This window comes from Physcomitrium patens, chromosome 11, assembly GCF_059467195.1.
Source record: "Physcomitrium patens ecotype Gransden chromosome 11, ASM5946719v1, whole genome shotgun sequence".
Lineage (NCBI taxonomy): Eukaryota > Viridiplantae > Streptophyta > Bryopsida > Funariales > Funariaceae > Physcomitrium > Physcomitrium patens.
The window spans coordinates 13,620,080-13,641,214 of record NC_143420.1 but is presented as its reverse complement, the minus strand read 5'-3'; the positions used below and the strand labels follow the sequence as shown (position 1 = coordinate 13,641,214).

At 33.4% G+C, this 21,135-nt stretch overlaps 1 protein-coding gene across 1 annotated transcript; it reads right to left on the bottom strand.

Moving 5' to 3' along the window:
- Positions 1 to 11,155: 11,155 nt before the first annotated feature.
- Positions 11,156 to 20,826, bottom strand: LOC112288757 (regulator of nonsense transcripts UPF2). Its single transcript, XM_024533285.3, has 18 exons — positions 20,282 to 20,826; positions 19,954 to 20,041; positions 19,297 to 19,499; positions 18,795 to 19,136; positions 18,295 to 18,399; positions 17,836 to 17,963; positions 17,511 to 17,687; positions 17,224 to 17,305; positions 16,442 to 16,768; positions 15,740 to 15,937; positions 15,335 to 15,436; positions 14,871 to 15,122; positions 14,509 to 14,727; positions 14,066 to 14,236; positions 13,372 to 13,557; positions 12,804 to 13,179; positions 11,800 to 12,626; positions 11,156 to 11,419 (listed from the first exon to the last, which is right to left on the bottom strand). Exons 1-17 carry the CDS (start codon positions 20,441 to 20,443, stop codon positions 11,983 to 11,985), a joined length of 3,762 nt encoding a protein of 1,253 aa, XP_024389053.1. The 5' UTR covers positions 20,444 to 20,826; the 3' UTR covers positions 11,156 to 11,419; positions 11,800 to 11,982.
- Positions 20,827 to 21,135: the final 309 nt, after the last annotated feature.

The window sequence follows — 21,135 nt, the reverse complement described above, 5'->3', positions numbered from 1 at the left end:
TTCAGTTGTCTCCGCACTATGGCCACTTGCTTTCTAAGATCGCACAGAATCTCCAGAACCCAAACCCTGTTTTCTCAAAATTTTCTAGTCTTACTTCAGCCATGGTTGATTTCAATAAAGACTAATACTTTGTGTACTAAATGCTTGTCCACCTATGAAGAAGAGTGTGCCGATAAAACGACATCTTCAATCACTAAAATCATTAACTAGGATAGAGTGAAATAAAATAAAACTAAAACATGATCTAAAAATCAAGCATGTCACCAATAAATTATATATGTTAAAGTTTTATGTTTTAAAATAGGTAATAAATATATATATATATATATATATACATAACTATATGTGCACCTCAGAATATAAAATTGGATAATACAAATAGTTAGGCAATACAAAAAAGTGCACAAAGAATTATATAAAAACATTTCTATATATATATATATATATATATATTTAAACCTATTTTTTTATGACAAAAATAAAAATAAAAATAATTTTTTGCAAATATTGATTTTACATTTTCTATTTAGGCTATATGTATCAATTTAATAATATGTAACATTTTAAAATATATTCCACAAATTTTAATAAACTATTTTATTATGATTAATTATATAAATGATTTAAATATCTCTTTGATAAGCATAGTTAGGGAAAGTCATATACAATTGGCTGTAGTTTAATACTAAAGTCTAAAAATCTATACTTATATTTTGTAATGATATATTAAAATGTCATATTTGAAATAAATTCTTGTCAAAACTATTTTATGATAGTTATATAACTTGGAGAAGAAAATATATCTATAAATTAAAAAATTATGTTTAAAATGTCTTTATTCTAAAATCAAAAAATAAATAATTTATTATTAATATATCAATTGTTTTTAGAAATAATCTCTAAATTTATATGTGTTTTATTTATTTATTTATTTTTAGATTAATCAATTTATCATTCAAAATATCAAATATATTATTAAAAAAATCATCATGTATATACACACATATATACTTATATTGAAATTATAATTTTTTATTATTTAGTTATCAATAAAAAATAAAAAAATATCTAGATTAATATGTAGAGATCTTTTTTAGTATGTTGAATATATATAGCTTTTATATTATAAGTAAATAATATAATATTTAAATATATATTTAATTTATTATTTATTAAAAATATTTTAGCTCTAATAGAAAATACATATTTTAATGATAAGATAAAAATAATCTTAATACTAAAGTTGTGATAGTTTCATAATCTTTTATTGCATTAAAAATAATCATATGAAAAAAAATACTTTATAGGAAATTTTTAAATTTTTTTTAAAATAAATAATAATAAATTTATGATTTATTTTTATTAATTATTTTCTTATGTAAGGAGATTAAAAACTATTTTGATATTTTTTTTTGTGTTGTCAAATCTAATATAATATTTTTAAACTAAAATAATAACTAAAATATTTAATTCTATATTTTCTATCTTTTAAAATTAAAATTTTATAAATAAGAATTTGCATAATATTCACTAAAGAGTTTTTTGACTAAAGAAATTATTTTCTAAATATGTTTTTTAATTAGAATCTCTAGAAACTAGTTTTATATTTAATTGTATAATATTTTAATAATGTACAAGATATATATATATATATATATATATTTAAAGTTTAAAATAAAATATATTTTTAAAATAGAAGATTTAATAGAAATTCTTTGAATTCTTTATATGTTTTAAAATATAAGTTTTTATAAGTACATATTTATTTGTGGGTCACAAAAAATCCTTTAAAAACTTTATTTTAGTATAAATAAATATATAATAATTTTAAAAAATATACTTAAGCATCACTAATCTTTGAATCTTTCTACAGTTACTTTGACATCTTAAGTATTACTTTATTTCTTTGTATACAATTGATTTTTTCCTTTATACTATACTTCTTTGTAATTCTATGATATTCTTTGTATAGAATAAAATATTCAATGATTGATTGCAAAGATAGTTGAAGCTAACAAAGGATTTTCAAAGGCAAAAGAAAATATTGGTTATAAAATTTGTATAATATGGTCTTTAAAGGCTAAGTTTATTTTTGGGAAAAATAAATGTTAGTTTGTGGTCTATCTCTTTGCTTCTATACTATTGCCACCTTTGATAGTAAGTCCAATAATATGCTTTAATAATTTTATAAATCTTCTACATCAAAAAAAAAGAAGTATTATTAATAGTTACATAAATCTTTTATATCAAACAAGAAGAGACACTCTTAATAGTTCTTGCACTTCTAATAGCTTTATTCTTAGTTTTATGATAAATTCTACATTAATACTTGTGAATAGCATATTAAGAAGTCTCTATCTTTCTTCCAAAATCCATGCAAGTAAGTTAGAGAATAACAAAAAAAATCAACATTTTATATATTTTTATACAAATTTTTAATAACAATGTTATGCCTATTGTGTAAATATATGAAAATGATCTTATAGACTTTTGACCCAATTTTAAGACATGGCTCTTTTCTATTACTTTTGAATATAAGATGTTTATTGAGAAAAAAAATCAATAAGTCATATATGAAGAAAGATGAATTTGTTGAATCATTTATCAAGGTCATTGCTTACATTATCCAAAAACTTACTTATGTGAAGGTTAAGGTTGATGATAGTTGATTAATGAATATTGTTCTTTGACAACTTTTTCTTCTCAAGTTAAAGTTCATCACCATGTAGAATCTCTACATATGCATCATCAACATTGACACAAAATTTTCTTACTTTATTAAAAAAATGGAAGCTCATGAGTTTATTATAATAAGTATAAAATTATTTTTTAAAGATTTTGCAATGGTCATCACCCACTTGGCTACTAACAAAGTTTAGGCTAGCTTATCTTATTCCACACTTACTACTAAGAGCTTCAACTAAATAAAGACAAAGTTATCTTCTTCTTAAGATACTACTTACTTTTTCAAGGACTCAATCTCATATATCTAGTATTTTTGTGCTAATTACATAAAAACATATTTTTACACTAAATACATTAAGTAAAAAATCATTGGTAAATTAGAAAAATACCTTAATAAAGATAAGAAGGCTTTAGCCTTCTTTGTAGTTCATCAAATAACTATTGAAGAAATAAAACTTTAAAGTTTATGATCTACTCTCATAGATGTAGCAAAGAGTCTTCCATGCTTCCATTGGTCTATTGCAAGCAATTACATGTAAAAAGTTGGTATCATCAAGATTTATTGCAATCATGCCAAAAGCCTTCCTTTCATGTTATTTGTACTCCTTCTTCACCTTGACATCAACATCATCACTAGGAGGTTCTTCACTTTCATCAACAATGTCCCAAAGGTCCAATGAAGCTAACAAAAGCTCCATTTTCTTCTTCCAATGGTAGAAGTTGTCACCTCTAAACTTCTCAATCATTCTCAAATCCTCGCCTTTACTTGAAGCCATGTCTAAAGAAGGGGTGTATCAAAGAAAACCAAGAAAAGAGAAGATAGAACTCTTAAAATCAAAAAGAAGGTGTTGCTGCTTTAATATCCCAGAATATCTTCTTTATACGTTGTTGTATTGTAACATGACTATATGGTAAAAGATGATAATATGGATCTTATTATAGAAGAGCCAAGTTAAAAAAAAAAAAGGTAGAAAAATATGGATAAAAGATAGGAAGATAGTCAAACTTTTAGTAGTAATGCTGCCCTTTTAGAAAAAATAGCTTCTACTTACTTTGTAGGACCAAAAATAAGGAAAAGTAAGGTAGATTGGAAGAATAAATGATATAGACATCTTTAAAAGGAAGTTAAGAGTAAATTCTAGTAAAAATTACTTAAATAAACTAGATTTTGATACCCAGAGAGGGCCAGTTATGAACCAAGGTCAAAATCAGACCCTGAGGCACAAAACTGAGTCTCGATGACGACTTTGGGATTCTTTGGCAGATCGGAGAGTGTGAATTGAGAGAAGATTAGATAGGGTTTCTATAGGCACTGATTTTGGGTGATTTGGAGTTGATATGACTTTGTAAGAGCTTTGCAAAGTCAAGGTTTGTTTCGGATGACTTGGGTTTTATGAAATAAAACAGGGTTTATGTTTTGGATGATTTCAAGAGTTTTATAATAGATCTATGGGTGAAAATTTTTGGATTTATGGTTATACTTGATTTTAATATGTGTTGTAAATTTGAGCTCGATCTAACGGTTGAATTGAGGAATATTGAGGTTTAAGTGGATCAAGGTCTCAAAAAGTAGAATATTAGGTCTAGTGGGGGTTTTTAAGATTTCTTGCAATCTACTAGTTGGATTGGAGTGAAACTTATGTGAGAGAATATTAGACTTGATTTTATATGTTTATGAGAATTTTTAAATCAATCGAACGGTGCAAAAGAGAGATATTGGCTCTAGAAGATTGGCATCAAGATTGGAGAACGAGGCCGGCCAATACCCGAGCACATTTTTGAGGTTATTGTCAATTTGGAAACTTCGATTCTATTTAATTTTTTTGTGCTTGTTTTTTAACTTATTGTTTTAGAATTTTGTAAAATTTAGGTTAAGATCAACGGTTTATTTATTAGTTATTGAGTTTTAAATTTGTTGTAGGAATTACTAGGGCTTGGTATAGGATTTGGTTAGGGTTTGGTTTACGGTTTAGGGTTTGGATTAGGGTTTGATTTAGGGTTTAGGATTTGATTTAGGATTTTAAATTTATGATTTATGTAGGATTTAGGATTTGGTTAGGGTTTGGTTTAGGATTTAGGATATTATTAGGATTTAAGATTCAATTAATTTTGGCCTAAATTTTGAATGAAGTTCAATAGGATTTTAATTAGAATTAAATTAAGATTGAGTTGAGATGTATTTGAATGATATTTGTGATCCTTTTAATATTTTTTTAAGAATTCTTATTGTTTGTTTGAAATTTCTTTGAGGTTTTTTGAATTTGATTAAGCTTGCTTAGCATTATTATGATCTAATTAGAGCATTGTTAGTATTCTATTAGAATTAGGATTTTGTTATTGCAATTTCTATTCTTCCTTCCATAGCGAGGTGCCCGGAGCATTCTCAAGCAAGACTTCACGTATTACGACAACGTAAATTAGTGATTTTAATTTTTGATCACTCTCAATTTCACTTGTAAGACTTTTTACAAGTCTTATATACTATCTTAACCTCTCTTACAAGCTTTGCCACTCTTTTATCACCTCTAATGTCTCATAACACCTCTTTTTAGTATAGCAAGATCTATTAAGAACTTAAGCATATGAAAGTTCAATATTAGTATATTAATAATGTAAGTCAACAAAGAAACACACCACTAGTGTTTTAAAACAACATTCTAAAGTGTATAACAATCTCCAAGACCATGAATTTACTTAACAACAAGTAAGAGCATAAGTACATCAACAACCAGATGCTAAAAGAGATTTAGAAGATATTAAACTCTAACATTAGCAACAACTATAAGATCTACTCCTCATAAAAACAAAGACTTCAAAGAACTTCAAAACTCACAACTAAAGGTAAGTGGATCATAATCTATTGAAGAAATAGAACTTTGAAGTCACAACACATAGCATCAGCAACGTTGTACATAAAGAGAATATGGAATAAGATGTCTCTCACTTCCAACATCCAATACTTATAGGTTGTGGTTGCTACTTTAGAAGACAACTTCTACTTTTTGACTTTTATACACATGATCCTAGGTTCTAAGATCCTTTAGCATCTAACATACTTCAAAAATATCCTATGGTCTTTGGATCCTTTGGCATCTTATTAATCACAAGGATATCCTATGCCTAACACTAATTACTCTTACTTGGTCTTTGGATATTCTTTAGTTCATACTTTATTCTCTTGACTTTGATTCTTGATCCTTGACCTTGACCTTGACCTTGTCCTATATCCCTAAGATACCCTTTCCATATAGCAGGATTCAACCTTTTAACCATTAACAACTTATCTAAGGTAATATCTTTTATTACATAATTTATTTTATCTTTACTTACTTATTTCAACAACAACAATGGTAATAAAGACAAAGCATATTTAGTTTCAATTAATAGCCCATAAATGAATTGGTTCTTAAATTTGGCTACTATTATCCACATTATCAACAAAAAAAATTAAATCTCAAATCTTATATCTAACAATTTTTATCTATCTCTTGTGTCTACTACCAATGAGTAAAAATTTACATAGTTGAGTAAGATTGTGTAACTTTTGAAATCAATAAAATTAATTATAATGTTCTATATGTACTTAGAATTTTAAAAAAATATTTTTTTACAAGATATTTTGCTAATAAGAAAGATCATATTTTTTTTAATTTATGGAGTGTTATAATCTTTGTAATATGTATATGATTCTTGAAGATCTTTTAGACTCTAAATAATTAAAGGATTTTCCATGTTTTTCCATTTGAATCTTTCCGCCACTTATAACATGAGTAAAAGCATTTATAAAGACCCTCAATCTTTATTTTAGCATTATTGCATTTGCTATGTATATTGTCAATGTTTCTAATACATGGTTGCTAATTTTTTAATCTATGCACTTCCTTAAATCAAGACTCATGCTATAATTTTCCACTTATATGCTTGAAAGGTAACATTGCACTATTATTTCTAATAAATAATAATTAAAAATCTAATTAAATATACATTTCACTATTATTTTTTATTGAATTCATTTACAACAACCTTTGTGGCACCATGTCTATTTTAGATTATTTTTGTATAAGATACATTCTTACCTTTACCAAAAAAATTATATATTTAATTAGATATTTTTTTAAAAAAATAAATATAAGATATTTAGAAAATTCAAAAAATCTAAAAATATGATTAGAAATAACTCTTTTCATTATATCTCATATATTTGATTGAAAAGAAAGAAAGATAGAAATTGATAGAAAAAGAATTTTGAAATATATTTTAATGACATGAATTATAATAAAATCCTATAAAAAAAATATATTCTTGTGATATTTTTTTAAAAAATAAACAAATGAATGATAGTTATAAAATAGAAACTAAAATGACTATTGTTAAATATAAAAGACTAGAGATTCTTGAAATAAGGCTAAGAACAAAAAAGACATTAATTAGAGTTATGAAGACCTCACTCTTACCTCCATATATATTATCTAATTAGAAAAATATATAAAAATATTCTATAGGTCATATAATATGTGCCCCAACTTGCAAGCCATGTATCTAACTTGAATAGAAAGTATCCAACATATGCACTACATGGCCAACTTGTAAACCAAGTGACCAACATGTGTATCATGTGGCCAACTTGCAAAGAAAATGGTCAACATGTGGAATTTGTGGCCAAATTTTTGGCCAAGTTTTTAACATGTCAATCACCTATCAATACTTAGAAGGTCAAATCTGCATTTATAAAGCTTTTAAGAAGCCTATCTATAAGATATTATCAAATTTATTTACTTTTATTTATTTTTTTCTAACTCTTTTAATTTAAATAATTACTAATATAAATATATATTTCCATGATAATATCTCTTCAATTTATTCAATGTGTTTTCCAACTTTGAAGGACTTTTTTGTCAATTCAACAAAAAAAAAATCAACAATAAGTACTATACTTACTCCTTAAATTTATGCACATTATTTAAGAGGTTATATAGACCTAAGGCACATCTTGACTATATTTGGATTGTATGGTGTAAAAAAATATCTACATTTCTTTATTTCTTTAAAAAAAAATACATATGAAATCTTAAAAGACATTCTTTTGTGACTATGATGATAAAACTAATGATTTTTGTTGTTATGACCTTAAAGCCAAGGACATTGTTATAAGTAGAGATGTAGGCTTTAGTGAATGAAGATGTAGCCACTTCAAAGCCACTACCTCTGCTATTATCACTTCTAACTTTCTTGACTCTATTTTTTCTAAGCCAACCTTGACAATAGTCATGTCAAATACACTAGAACTACACAATAGAGACAACTTCTTCATCAAAAGCCTCTGTAAATAAGTATCAAATATTTTTCTTGCTTCTCCTAAGAAATAAACACCTAAAATGTCTTTTCTATAATTCTCACCACCAATAGTGTCATCTAAGTCTTTCCTATGGTTGTCCTTAATATTGCTTCTTTGTGATGCTCAAAGTACATAAGAAACATTCCATTGCAACTTTTAGATTGTAATCTCTATTTCTATAAAGATTTGTTTAACTTGTGCATTCTCAATATTTATTACTAAAAATAAAGTTATCTTTCAAGAAGCACTTGAAGATCCTAATTAATATGGTACATTAGAAATCAAACTTTTGATTATTTATAAAAATAATATATAGAATCTTTTGAAACTTTCACTCAATAAGAAAGTAATCATTACAAAGTAAGTACTTTTGAGCAAGTTATACATATGCGGAATAAATATCAAATTTAAGAGCTTGACTTATTTTTAAAGATTAAAAATACAAATAAAAAATTAATTATATTAAAAACATTATTTTTGCAATCAAATGGCCAATATCTACATGGATTTTGTAACCTCTTTTTTCAATGGTATCCTTGGTATTGTAATTTGTATGCATCAACTTCTTATCTTTATTATTTCTAACTTTAAGCATCTTGTTTGCAAGTTGAAAAAGTCACTTTATACCCCCAAATAAAGTCCATACATGTGATATCATGAAATTGATTATTTTTTTATTTTTTTATTTTATTTTGTGGATGGACCAAGAATTTATATGATCCAAACTTATATTCACTTATAAATAGATCTTTCATCACCATCATTCTTCTTTTTGTAAATGATCTACTTATTATTAGAACTTCACCATTATATTGTCATAATAAAAAAAAAACCAAGCTAGAAATATAAGTTGAAGGACTTCAAGCCTACAAAAAATATATATTTAAGTAAAAATTCAGTATTATACTAACAATATTTTACTTCACCAATAATGCTACATCTAAAGTATTCTTTAAATATTTCAAATAATAGACTACAAACTACTAAAAACTCTTTATTTTGAAAGTATGCCTTTGTCTTCTAGCTTCAAAGCTTAATCCATTAATTCTACAATCTATAGTCATTTAGTAAGAAATTCACCAATTTAACCAATACTTATCTTAACATCTCATATTACATCAACATTGTTAGTAGATACTTCTCTATATTCCACAAAGATTACTGGCAAGAAACTCTCTACATTCTTTTCTATCTCAAGGACTCACTTGACTTTGGTTTGTTTTTTATTAGAAAAAACACTTCCTCTTTTAAAGACTTTGCTGGATCTTTTTTTTATCTTCCCATCATTGACTTTATTGATATTAATTAGAGAGCTTGTAAAGACAATTGAAGGTCTATAGGATCCTACATCATTTAACTTGCCTATGCTTCTATTTCTTAGAATAGTGAATGTCAAGATACTAATGTGTATTTCTCTACTAAGTCTAAATGCAAAGCTATATTCAATAGTATTCAAGAAGCCACTTATTTTTTATGCCTTCTTAAACAACTTGGCATTTCTTTCATCTCTTTAATTCTATTCTTGTATTGACTCAACTATCTACTCCAACTTAAAAACAATGTCCATCTCTATATTTCAATATTTCAACGTATTTTATTATAACATCAATGCCATTGAACTTGCTTACAATCTCATATTTTATGTACACACCAAATTCATTGAAATTAATCATCACTTTGTTCACAAAAGAATTTTCTAAAATATATATATATATATAGAAAAAAAAAAAAAAAAAAAAAAAAAAACTTTATCATGCATCTACAAAAATGACTAACTAGTGGACATTTTTACAAAACTGTTTTCTTCTTTGAGGACTTCAAGCACCACATCTTTGTCTCTATAACAAAAATCTGCTTCCACAAAAGTTTTGTTTTGAGCTCCTACAACTATTTCCTACCTTCTAACCCTCACATATCTTTTGGCCTCCAATCTACTTCAAAAAAGATCAAAATTGCCATCTTTATATTCTCACATTGTTCCCATGTAATATCAAATCCTCTTCTTTGGATGCTTAATATCATCAACTTCAACTAAATGCAACCTCACCTCCAACATTTACATCAAATTCTTCAACCTTGCCATTGTTAGAGGCTCAAGCACAAAAAGGATTCAATGATTCTATTTTCTAATTATGTTTTGCAATTTTTGTGACTCTCTTAATTGCAATATTTGTAAAATCAAATTTCTTCACAACAACATGTGAAGGAGAAATTAAACTTGCTCTTTCTTTGCTTTTTACACTCAAAGGTTGATTCTTTAACAACTCTCTATAAATATATCTAAATTTAGTTTGCAAGAGGGTCGTGTTTCATCCTTTTCTTTTACTCATATACTATCAAATGTTATATTATTAATTTTCTAAGCCCAACATGCACATTGTGTGAATAACATTGCAACTTGTATCTCAATCACAATGGTGTTGGATACCTGTTCTAACTCAAGTAACAACCAACTCAATCCTTATTTACTATAATAAAACTAGAGAAATTAGTTTAGGATTGCTATGACAAGCTCCTCACCATGTATTTAGAATTGACTCTTGTCAACCATTGATTAATAATACATTCTCCTTGATATAATTTAAGTAACAAAGCATTTTCAAGTGTCTTTGCAAAGACGGTCTTAAGGCTAGATTTGTACTCAGTCAGGTATCACCTCACCAAAAGCGTCGAATCCTTCAGTGACCAATTAGAATTCCAAATTCTTTGTCAAATTTGATTGAGTGAAATTAAGGGCCTTCTCGACAAAAAAAGGACTATCACTGAAGAAACTAATTATTGAAGTTGGGAAAACTGATTCTGCCCACACTCAGCAAAACGGATTTCACACCGAAGGAAAAAAAGGATGCTTGAATTGGAGCTGTGTTGAACGACATTGATGATGAAAGGCCCTCTAACTCAGCTCAGAAGATTAGTCTCCACTATTTCCAACAAATCCTTTCTCGGCCTCAGAATTCAGTAAACGTTCAGGATCGATTGATACCAGTGCTTATATTAGTATTATTTTAAGTTGGAAGACATTGTTAAAACGAAATTCTAATGAGGTGTACCGATTTCCCTGTTATTGTGGGCGTAGAACGAGGATAAAGGTTGCATTGACTGCACATAATAAAGCCACCTCCAATACATCGAAAAGAAAAAGAAACTGAAGAAATAATATTACAAATGAGAACATTTAACAAAGCATACTCTAGAATTATATTTGAACTAGTCAAGGAGTAGTGTAAACCCTGTTGGAAATGGTGCCTGAAAACTCAAATGCTCATTTTTGCCGCTAGATTGATACCAATGGCAACCCCAGATACTCAATATGAAAAAAGAAATGGTTGCGGTACAGGTTGTGATCCTGATAAACAGTCTACAAGAAAAAAGCGGGACCCCCTCGACATGCATTCAAATCTGCCAAAGAAACAACGGAGTGATCAGTTAGATACGAACAGGGAAATTGGTGCACAGCCCACTCAATAATCACCAGAAATACATCCAGTAAAATTTTATTTATAAAAAAAACTATGGACAAAAAACGCTTGAAAAGCCAAATCTAAACCTGACCCTGAGACCGTTTTTGTAAAGACTTTTGAAAATGCAAATCGAGATTTCAGCTGGACAAGACAGCAACATTTCACGATAATACAAATTCCCCAGACTGAAAGAACAAACATCACAACCTTTTCAGACGTGAAACAAGGCAATCCATTACCGAATACTACGAAGATTCTCAATTTGAAAGAGAACCGGCAGAATCCAAGTCACACTATTATCAAGTGAAAAGAACTTACCAGGAAAATCCACGTAAATAACACCTCTGTGATACTCCATCCACAGGGATCCCCTAGCAATAATAGGTATCCTCAAAGGTCGCACTTATAAGACTACTCTTTCTTACTGGGTAGCAGTAGTCATTCGTTTGCTATAAAACCCAATAGGATACCTGACTGAGTACCTGGATGAGTACATCGAATCTAACGCCGTCGCCCATAGCCAACTGCAATCGGCCGTCTCTGCCTAGCATTTCCTAATCTCCCGCCTCCTTCTCCCCAATGTCCCCTGCCCCGGCCCAAACCAGGTGCTCCTTGGTGTGTTGCCCAGTTCATCGGCTGTGGCGCAGCACCTGCACGATCTTCTTCATCCCTCTCATTATACTCTAAGACTAGTCGCTTAATGTCTTGTTTTTCTTCCAGTTCTGCTGCCTCCTTCTGCTTCGTACTCTGAACAAGAGAACATTCACGTGGGATACGGAGCTGTTTCGTCTGTTGCTTGTTCCCTTTCTTCACTAAAACTCGAAACTGTACACTTGTTCCACTTGTTTGATCGTCCACTACCTCGTCACCTGACTCTATATCCGTCCCGCCACTTCGCCCGTGATCCTTCGAATCAAACAGGTTAAGAGGTATAGTCATGTTCAGAGTTGGACGAGATCGCATTTCAAGTTTACGAGAATCTATACTCTCTTGCATAAGAGCGCGATATTCACGATCAAATTCAGCTTCTTCGGCAGGGTCTGTTTCTGGCATCTTCTTCTGCATCACTTTCACCTTCTCTTCTTCCTCTGAACCTGCAGTGTCAGCCCCACCTTCCATCTCCTCTACTTCCAGCTCATCGTCACCTGCAATATACGTGATCATGTGCATCAGCTGAGCATAGAGATTTAACCTTCCATTGTCTCATATCAGAAGTTTCAAGTTGGAGTGACAAAAATAAAAATAGAACATGTTAGTCTGATACGGGCAAATCAAGCCTATGGCACAACAGAAAACTCAACATAATAGTCCATCATTCTTACCCTCATCATCATGATCTGGATACTTGTCTTCTTCCAGCTCCTCCTCTTCCTCCTGGCCATCAGCTTCCATACTTCCACTTTCTGTCTCTGATTCACTATCTGCATCATCGGCTAATCCTGCTCCATGAATTCCTGAAGCTCTTGTTCCAAGTGGTGCGGCTCCAATATTTTGGGCATCCTTGACATATTCCGATCCGGGATTATTCACGTGCGCCTCTCCATCTCCTTGCGTGCTTGGATTTAACGGACGAGAACTCCGATCTTTCTCAGAAGCTGCCAAATTACGATCAACCTCCTCCAACTCAAGCAAAGCTTGATTAGCTTCATCATACGTAGCATATCGAACCATCTTTGGACGAAGATCTGCAAAAAGATCCTGTAAAAACAGAAAATCGTTACATCTTATTTAGTGCTCTTACCGTAAAGCGGTAAAAATCTCCACGGCTCGTGCTATGCTATCAAAAATTAAAAATCGAGACAATATGAGAGTGAGGAAGTCGTTGATTTGGAATACGGTTCAAAGAAAGCAGAGAGAAAAGGTGTGACGCTCATTACTGCACTACTGTACCTGGAGATCAAATTCCACGTCCAAAGGAATAACTCCTTTACTAAGAACATATCTTTGGAAATAAAGTAGGAAGCGATCAAGCCGACGCTTGGATGAACCTCGATCGAAGAATTGTCCACAGGTCTCAAGAAGCGTGATGACCATTCGAAGTCGAAAACAGTCTTCTGGAGGATCCAACACATCTTGCTGGATTGTACATACAGAAATTAAGTGGTAAGAAAGAATTCAAAACCGTGCAATTATTGAATCTGTGACTTCAAACCCACACTATTGTCTACAAACAGAGCGACATCCACAACGGAATGACACCTGGGCATAACTGCCAGACCAGAACATGACATCTTTCAGACCAACAATTAAAATTAACCCAATAATCTTCATGCTTAATATCTTATCACCCACATTATATTTCCATCACCATATCAAGCTCTTCGCAGGAGCACAAATACTGCACTAAGTCCAGGCAAAATTTTATTTATCAGCAAGAAAAAACTGTCAAAAACATAAGAACACAGACTGAAGAGTTGCGTAGGCTGCATTCAAAACATAATTTCATCTTCATAGTAGCTTGTATGGATCATCTGGCATCATGGACAGTTGTTAAATTAATAATATGCGAGTTATTCGCAAAAGTATCTACTAACTTGTGTAGGTGCAGAAAGAAAGATTTAAGGAGATAGCATAATATATTCACCTCTGAAGTTCCATGACCAAAGAAGATGATCAGATAGAGAGTGTCAAAGATGACAGGAGAGTCGATAAGACGGTAGCTATACAATTCTCCAAGAAATCTCATGTATGCGATGCGTCGTTGCTGCATCCCGTACTCATTCAACTCTAACCCCACTCTAATAGCTTCTAGAACCTGGGATCATACAGACAGCCTGAGTTAGTGAGTTTTCTTTCTACCACGCAAAGAAAATGAATAACGAAGAAGCTCACATGGAAACTGATGCAAAACCCCATCCTATTTGGCTTGTGAATCAAGAAGATGGTTTCGAGGAGAAGAGATAAGGATTCTCGTGACCAACTACGATTTCTAGTGCGAAACAGAATGGTGATGTGAGACCGTATTGAATGCTGGGCGAACTAAGCACACAAAGAATGAGACGACTTTCAGTAGTAAAGAGTCGTTACCTCATCAACCACAGAAACTGCAAACGCATCATGATATCGGCTTAGGCCGGCAGTTAAAGAGGCTATTAGATGAACTTGGCTGTATTTTCCTTTGTAGACCTTCATGAAGCATTTCAACAAATACGTCTCACATTCGCTCCATGGAAGCTTTCTCAACTGCCGTAGAACCCGCTCTATTGTAGTTTTATCAAGATCCGCAAACAGTAGTTTTCGGATGTACTGCAGAATACGAAGTAAAGATTAACATCAAGATTTAAGTAGAAAGGAACATCCATCTGCGTTACTAACTAACAGCAATACCAATAATGCAGAGGAGACAATGACGAGAACAAGGAACGTAAAATTAGGGGGATATTAACTACCTGATGTAAGGGTGGACGAACTTTAGAAACACGAGCAGACCTTTCAGGAGGCTTGCATTGATAATAAGCGTTTTCTACAAGAGTACTATGTCGGGCATCCAGGTTCTTGACATTTTTGAGGCGCATTATGATCTCGAGCATATTTCCCATACGTAAGGATGTCTCTGGAAACCGATACAGAAAGCGGCCGCAAGTTTCTAACAAATTGCAGGCAACATCAATATTGTGATGTGTAAAATCATCTAAGCATGACTGCAAAACCACACGCATAGGCATCAGAGAAACAGTCAACGAGGTTATAAATATATAAATATATAAATATAAATAAAATAAAATCAGAGAAAACGCAAAATCTAAAGTTATCCTGGATAAAAGGTCGACCAATTCGAAATGTGGAGCAAACAGTCGCACTGTTGACTAACCAAGCACAAGCGAAACACTTGCTTAAAACTAAGCAAATATACCTTTAAACAACTGAATATAAGGCCTGGCGATGCCACCTTAAACTTCGCAAGTTCACCTAAGAAGCGAATATTCCTAATCTTGGTTTCAATGTTCATTTGGTCCTACAGGACATTGCCACGTTCAAGTGAATACTCAGAAAGACTGCGATTACTGACATGCAATGCCTCATTGAAACCAGAAAAAGACAAGGGATTCAAACGCTTGGCATTTTTACCTTATTTCTTATCTGTTGGAAAATCAAAAGAATATACAATCTAAACAAGAGTAACATCAAAAGCATTTATTTGAACCATACAGAACACAAACAAATAGGTCTAAGCATGTGTTGTTCAGTAAATAGTTTTCAATGCATCCACTTCACAAGGCATTCAACGAAGCACGAGCAAAGAAAGCAGGGATCATACCTTTTTGTTCATCAGAAAATTAAATTCCTCTTCAAGCAGTTGTAGAATCATTGGAGCAACATCCTTCATGCATGTAGACAGGGTAGCAATCATCCGAGAATAATATGGTATAAGCTCCAAAGAACTTCGAGGAACGTTGAAAAGAGTGCGCACCAGCTTCTTTCGGCTGCTTTTTGAGTTCAAATAGCAGAAATCTACCTGCGCAGAGGCAAAATGTGCAAGGATGTCAAAAACGAAAAAAAGTATATAAAGCAAGATCAACAGTGAACTTTAGCTCTACACTATCAGACAACACTATGGACAATGCAACAATAGTAATGAATCTAGTCGTGAGAAGAGATGCATTTTCATAAGTTAAAGAACTTAAAGAAGATAAAAGCTCAGTGAATATTAGATTATATGTTTGTAGTGTAAAGCTCGTGCAACAGTTCATATACTTTCTATGTACTATATCAATAACAGAATAAATAGTGGATATGCAAAATTCACATCAATAAATATTGCAGCTTCAAAAGAAGTCAGAACGTTAATGCTTCAAAACAAATGACAACTACTGAGGGAACTCTGGGCAACATGCAGTCCCACTGTGGAGCTGGAAAAAATTAACAAACTACAGTAACCCAAAAAGAGTACGAACATAAGGAATCATGAGGGGGTCTAGCAAAAGAATTAACAAGCAAAGCAATTGTCGAAAAACACTACCGTCAGTTGGTCGATCAGGTCTCGACTAACACAGCCAGGAAGCCTTTGAAGAAGACTGTCAAGACTAGCACCTTCAACGCCTTTCACCTTTTCTTTCTCACTTTCCTTGTCAGCCTTCTTCTCGCTTTCTTTGTCTTTCTCCTTTGTCTTGTCCTTCTCTACATCTCGATTTCTGTCTTTGTCATCCTTATCTTTATCCTTGGCCTTCTCAGAGACACTGAAAGATGACTTATCATCTGGGGCTGTTGGTACTGTTTCCGAAACTTGAGGTTCTGTTTCGAGAACATCTAAAACATCTAGTGCTGAACCAACACCTTGCTCTGGTTCCTGTTAATGTCTCTCTATTAATGCTCATACTTGAACAACACTAAATTTAATGCAACGAATACGAAGACCTCAACTCCATTCATTCAGTATGCTTCACTCTATATTACGGGTGTTAACAAGTTATGCTCAAGATGGCGAAGTAATTGCTTCAAAATAAACACTTTTAGGCTCAAGTAAAAGTATTTGAAACATCAAAAGCTACTCCAATTGGATTAAGGTCGAAATCCCTCGTAGTCAACTCTACAAGTCCTACGTCGATCACCAAAACAAATGTGAAAAATCCAACGAAAACATATACAAATACACTATTTGAAAAGTTGGACGGACAACCCCTAAATTGGAAGGTAATCGATACACAAATACATTCTTTTACACTTGTCCTAAGGGCCTTTATTCTTGATATCCAAGGCATCACATCGAAACTAATTGTGAAGAAAAAATATATATATACCCACCACTTGCTCTGCCGCCTTTGATGAAGCCTCTGCTACTCCCTTCGGTTCAGCCTCTCCAAGTAACACTGCTGGGACAAAAGCTCTGAAAACACATTCATGATTAGAACACAACGGAGAAGTTCTTGATATAAATAAATAAAATCCCACACAAACCAATGCGGCTCAGCTATTGAACAACATATTTAGAATAGACAGGAAGAGTTGTTATTATACATTACAATATAAAAGATCTTCACATTTGCACACGAAATCAAAGAATTTTAGTTTTAGGTACAGAAAGTACAAACCGTAGATCAGGCAGGTTTTCATAGAAAGAACGAGTATCTTCATCATCCCAAATGGGCTCTGGAGAGGCAGGTTCCTTTCCAGTCGCTTGGGAGGGACCGTCATCTCCTGAGGTAACGCGGGTGGTATGGCCATCTTCTGGCATTACTGGAGGTTGCATATCTATTGCTTCTGCGAGTCTGGTCGAAAGAATATCACAGTTTGTCAACACCCAAACAGATAGTTTTAAAACGTGAGACTATCCGAGCGAAATAGCCACACTGCAAGATTACTCAGAAAAACTCAGATCCAGTAATGATCCTACAGCGGTTCAAAACAGGAACTTACGAAGAGATATTGCGAAAGAGGTGTTCATAAGATTTTCGGAGCTTTTCGTATGCCGTTGCATTTTCTTCACTCAGCTCTCCCTTTGCATTGAGCATTCGTGCGTTCTCCTGTTCCAGCTGCCGCAATGCCTGCCAGGATATCACATTGAACAGAAGTAGTTCCAACCTTAGAAATAACATAAATTCAACAAAACCCGTTACATTTGCCGACTTCAAGTTAAAAGAATTTTGATCGCATGTTATCAACTCTTATTCATGGTAATATTTACAATAGAAGAAATGAGGATCAGGAGTCTAACGAGGTGCCTATTTTAGGTACTGCTCACGAGATCATTCAAAGAATATATATATATAGACAAGCTGACAAACACACGTCAATAAAAATAAATTGATTCAAAATATCTTTAAATATTACGGTTTTAGAATAAAAACAAAGCACTACACAACCGAAAAAAATTACCCCATGCTCTGTCTGCAGGAGTTCCACCACTGCATCAAGAAATGACTGGAACATCTTACGCAAAAGTTTCTTCTGATCATTACTCATGCTTAGCTCCTTATACAGCTGCACAAAGCCCACAAATTCCAATTTAAAAATCAAAAATATATGCTGCGGATATTCACACAAATCAATCATACCAAATCTCTCGATCTACTATTAGGCGCACATGCATTTTCTAACACGTCATTCATACCATCTGCTGTCATACATTGCCCATACGTCAAGAGCATACATGTGGTTTCACATCTCCACTGATATCAAAAACTGCAGAAATACCTAGCCAGTAGATGAGCACAACAAGTGGATAGGATTAAATTTCCAACTCACTCAACACACAAAAACATGTAAGTAGATGGACAATTCAAAAAGCTGAGGATTTAACTACTTCAGAATAAATGTTGGAAGTAAGACGAGTGTAAAATCTGGGTGACTTAACCTAACAAAGCTGTAGAAAGTACCTCATCTTGTCCATCTTGACCGTTCAGCGGAAGACCAAGAAGGCCTCGACCTTGCCTTGCGAAGCTAACCAAAAGAGAAAGATTGGTCTGAGTGGCTTCGCGGTCCCTCAAATGCTCACTACCAGCGAGGTCTTTAATGATGCTAATAAACATACTTCCATCCTCAAATACTCCACAGAAATAAAGCTCCATCAAAAGCCTGAGTGTGCTGCGTTTCTTCATTGCCCGTGAGCTACGATCACCATCAATTTCATCGCCTTTAGCAGGAAAGAAAACTTTCAGTAGCCCTGCCAAAAGTGTTGGCGCAAAGTCTTTGTATCTTTGATGAAGTAAGGAACAGACCTACATACACGACATAACGTCAAAGGACTTTATAATAGTCGTCTTCATAAAACTCTGGACCAACTACATGAGATGTAATTATTACGGCAAGTTTCCATATTTCCTTTCGGTGCTACATGAGAAAATCCTAGCAGCACGCATGAGGAGGAGAAATACTTACCTGCACAGCTGCATTAATGTCTGAACTTTTCAACTTCGCGTCCGTAATTGCAGTCACTGCTTCACTTACGAACTTGCTCAAATTGACGACCCGAAGTTCCTCAAGCAACCCTTCTTTCTGCTCTTCGTTGATCTGCTTCAACTTCTTAATTACTGCTGTATTACGCTTGATGCTTGAATCCAATGTTTTGAAGAAGCTGGCATCTGGCAAAAGTAGCCGGCCGAACAAGGATCATGACTAATAGCTCTTTTAGGCAGGAACCATATACCTTGGTAATGTTAGAAAACTGACTCAAGAGCGCTAGAATATATCTAACTGCACACTCCTCGGTATTTATTCTTAAAGTCGTATATTCCTGAGAATCAGAGCACGACCCAAACCCAACAAGATCGAAAAAACCCTGGACAGGAAAAATCATGTACAAGAATTATGCAGACGAAGGTGGTGAACTACAAGTCTCAGCTATGTGTAAACTACTGCCGAGCTCTTGCCATGAGAACTTTGCTTGGCCATGAAAATGTTCGTGAAACGGACCCACAATTCCGGGGGAGTTTTACACAGAAAGCATTCCCTGACATCAACCGACAAAATCATGTGTGGAAACACACAACAAAAGCTTGGTCTACTAACTCTAGACGAGGAATTCGATAAAATTACCTGGTCTTTCCGGCGCTAAATTAGCTTGACGCAACAAATGCTTAGCCTCAGCAGACTTCTTCAGCTCTTCTGCACGCGCAATTGCTTCCTACCAGACGAGACAGAGCGAAAGAATAAAAATAAAAAAACAAAAAACCTAAATAGCTCGCTTCACAGAAACTCGCGACATTTCAATGAAAATACACTAAAAAACACAAAACATGAACGCCATCAACCGACCAACACTAAGAAAGCCCCGGATGACCTCAAAACCTACAAACTGTACATTATCGTGGAAGAATTAAAATGAAAACACCGCCCCCTTCCACCCACTCTCACCGAACAGTACCTCATTTTCGTCCTTACTCCGATGACCGGCTTCACCGCCATGATCATCGTCATCATGTGCAGCATCCCCACCACCACCACCACCACCTTCACTCATTTCCACGCCTTCCGCCCTGTCCCCTTCCTGCTGTGCAGCGTCCGCCGCTTTCTCCTTGGTGCCCATGACTCCCGACCTAAACCTCACCGCTGAGCGCTAGTGCCGCTTACTATTTCCCCTTGCACACCGCGGAACCGAGCCTCGCATCTCCGGAAACGCAAAGCCCGAGCTTCAATCAAACCCTCTCCTCCCACACACACACAATCATGCTTTACAAATTTCGAATCCAGCTAGTGCAGCGTTGATGGGAGACCATGGTGTCGACGCTATTACCGAGATCCAGCGAGGTTCATCGCTCATTAACCCTCTCTCTCGCTTTCCTTCCTCGTATCGAATCCTCCTCCCTCTCTCTCTTTCTCTCTTTCTCTGGCTATAGATATGCGGCCATGTCTGCGGAATGTCCAGTGCAGTCCAGTCTCCCTCTCCTTCGACTCCCTTCTTCTTCGTCTTCGTCGCCTCTCTTTCCCTCCCTCAGCACTGGGCATACATGGCGTTTACGTTCTAGACGAGGGTGCTCTCGCCGCGGCGCGTTCTCACGTTCCCCCCCGTGAACGAAATCCTTGATAATGAGTGCCCCCTGCTGCTCCAGCCAATGGGATTTTTTGATGCTACATACAAACGTAGACTGGTCAATTTTTTATATCAGTAGATTATCATTTTACACTTTGTATCTGAGACTTGATTTTATGCAATGAAGTGAGAAATTTTTAAACTATGAATCCTGGTTTCTTCTTCTTCTTTTTTCCTTTTCTTTTTTA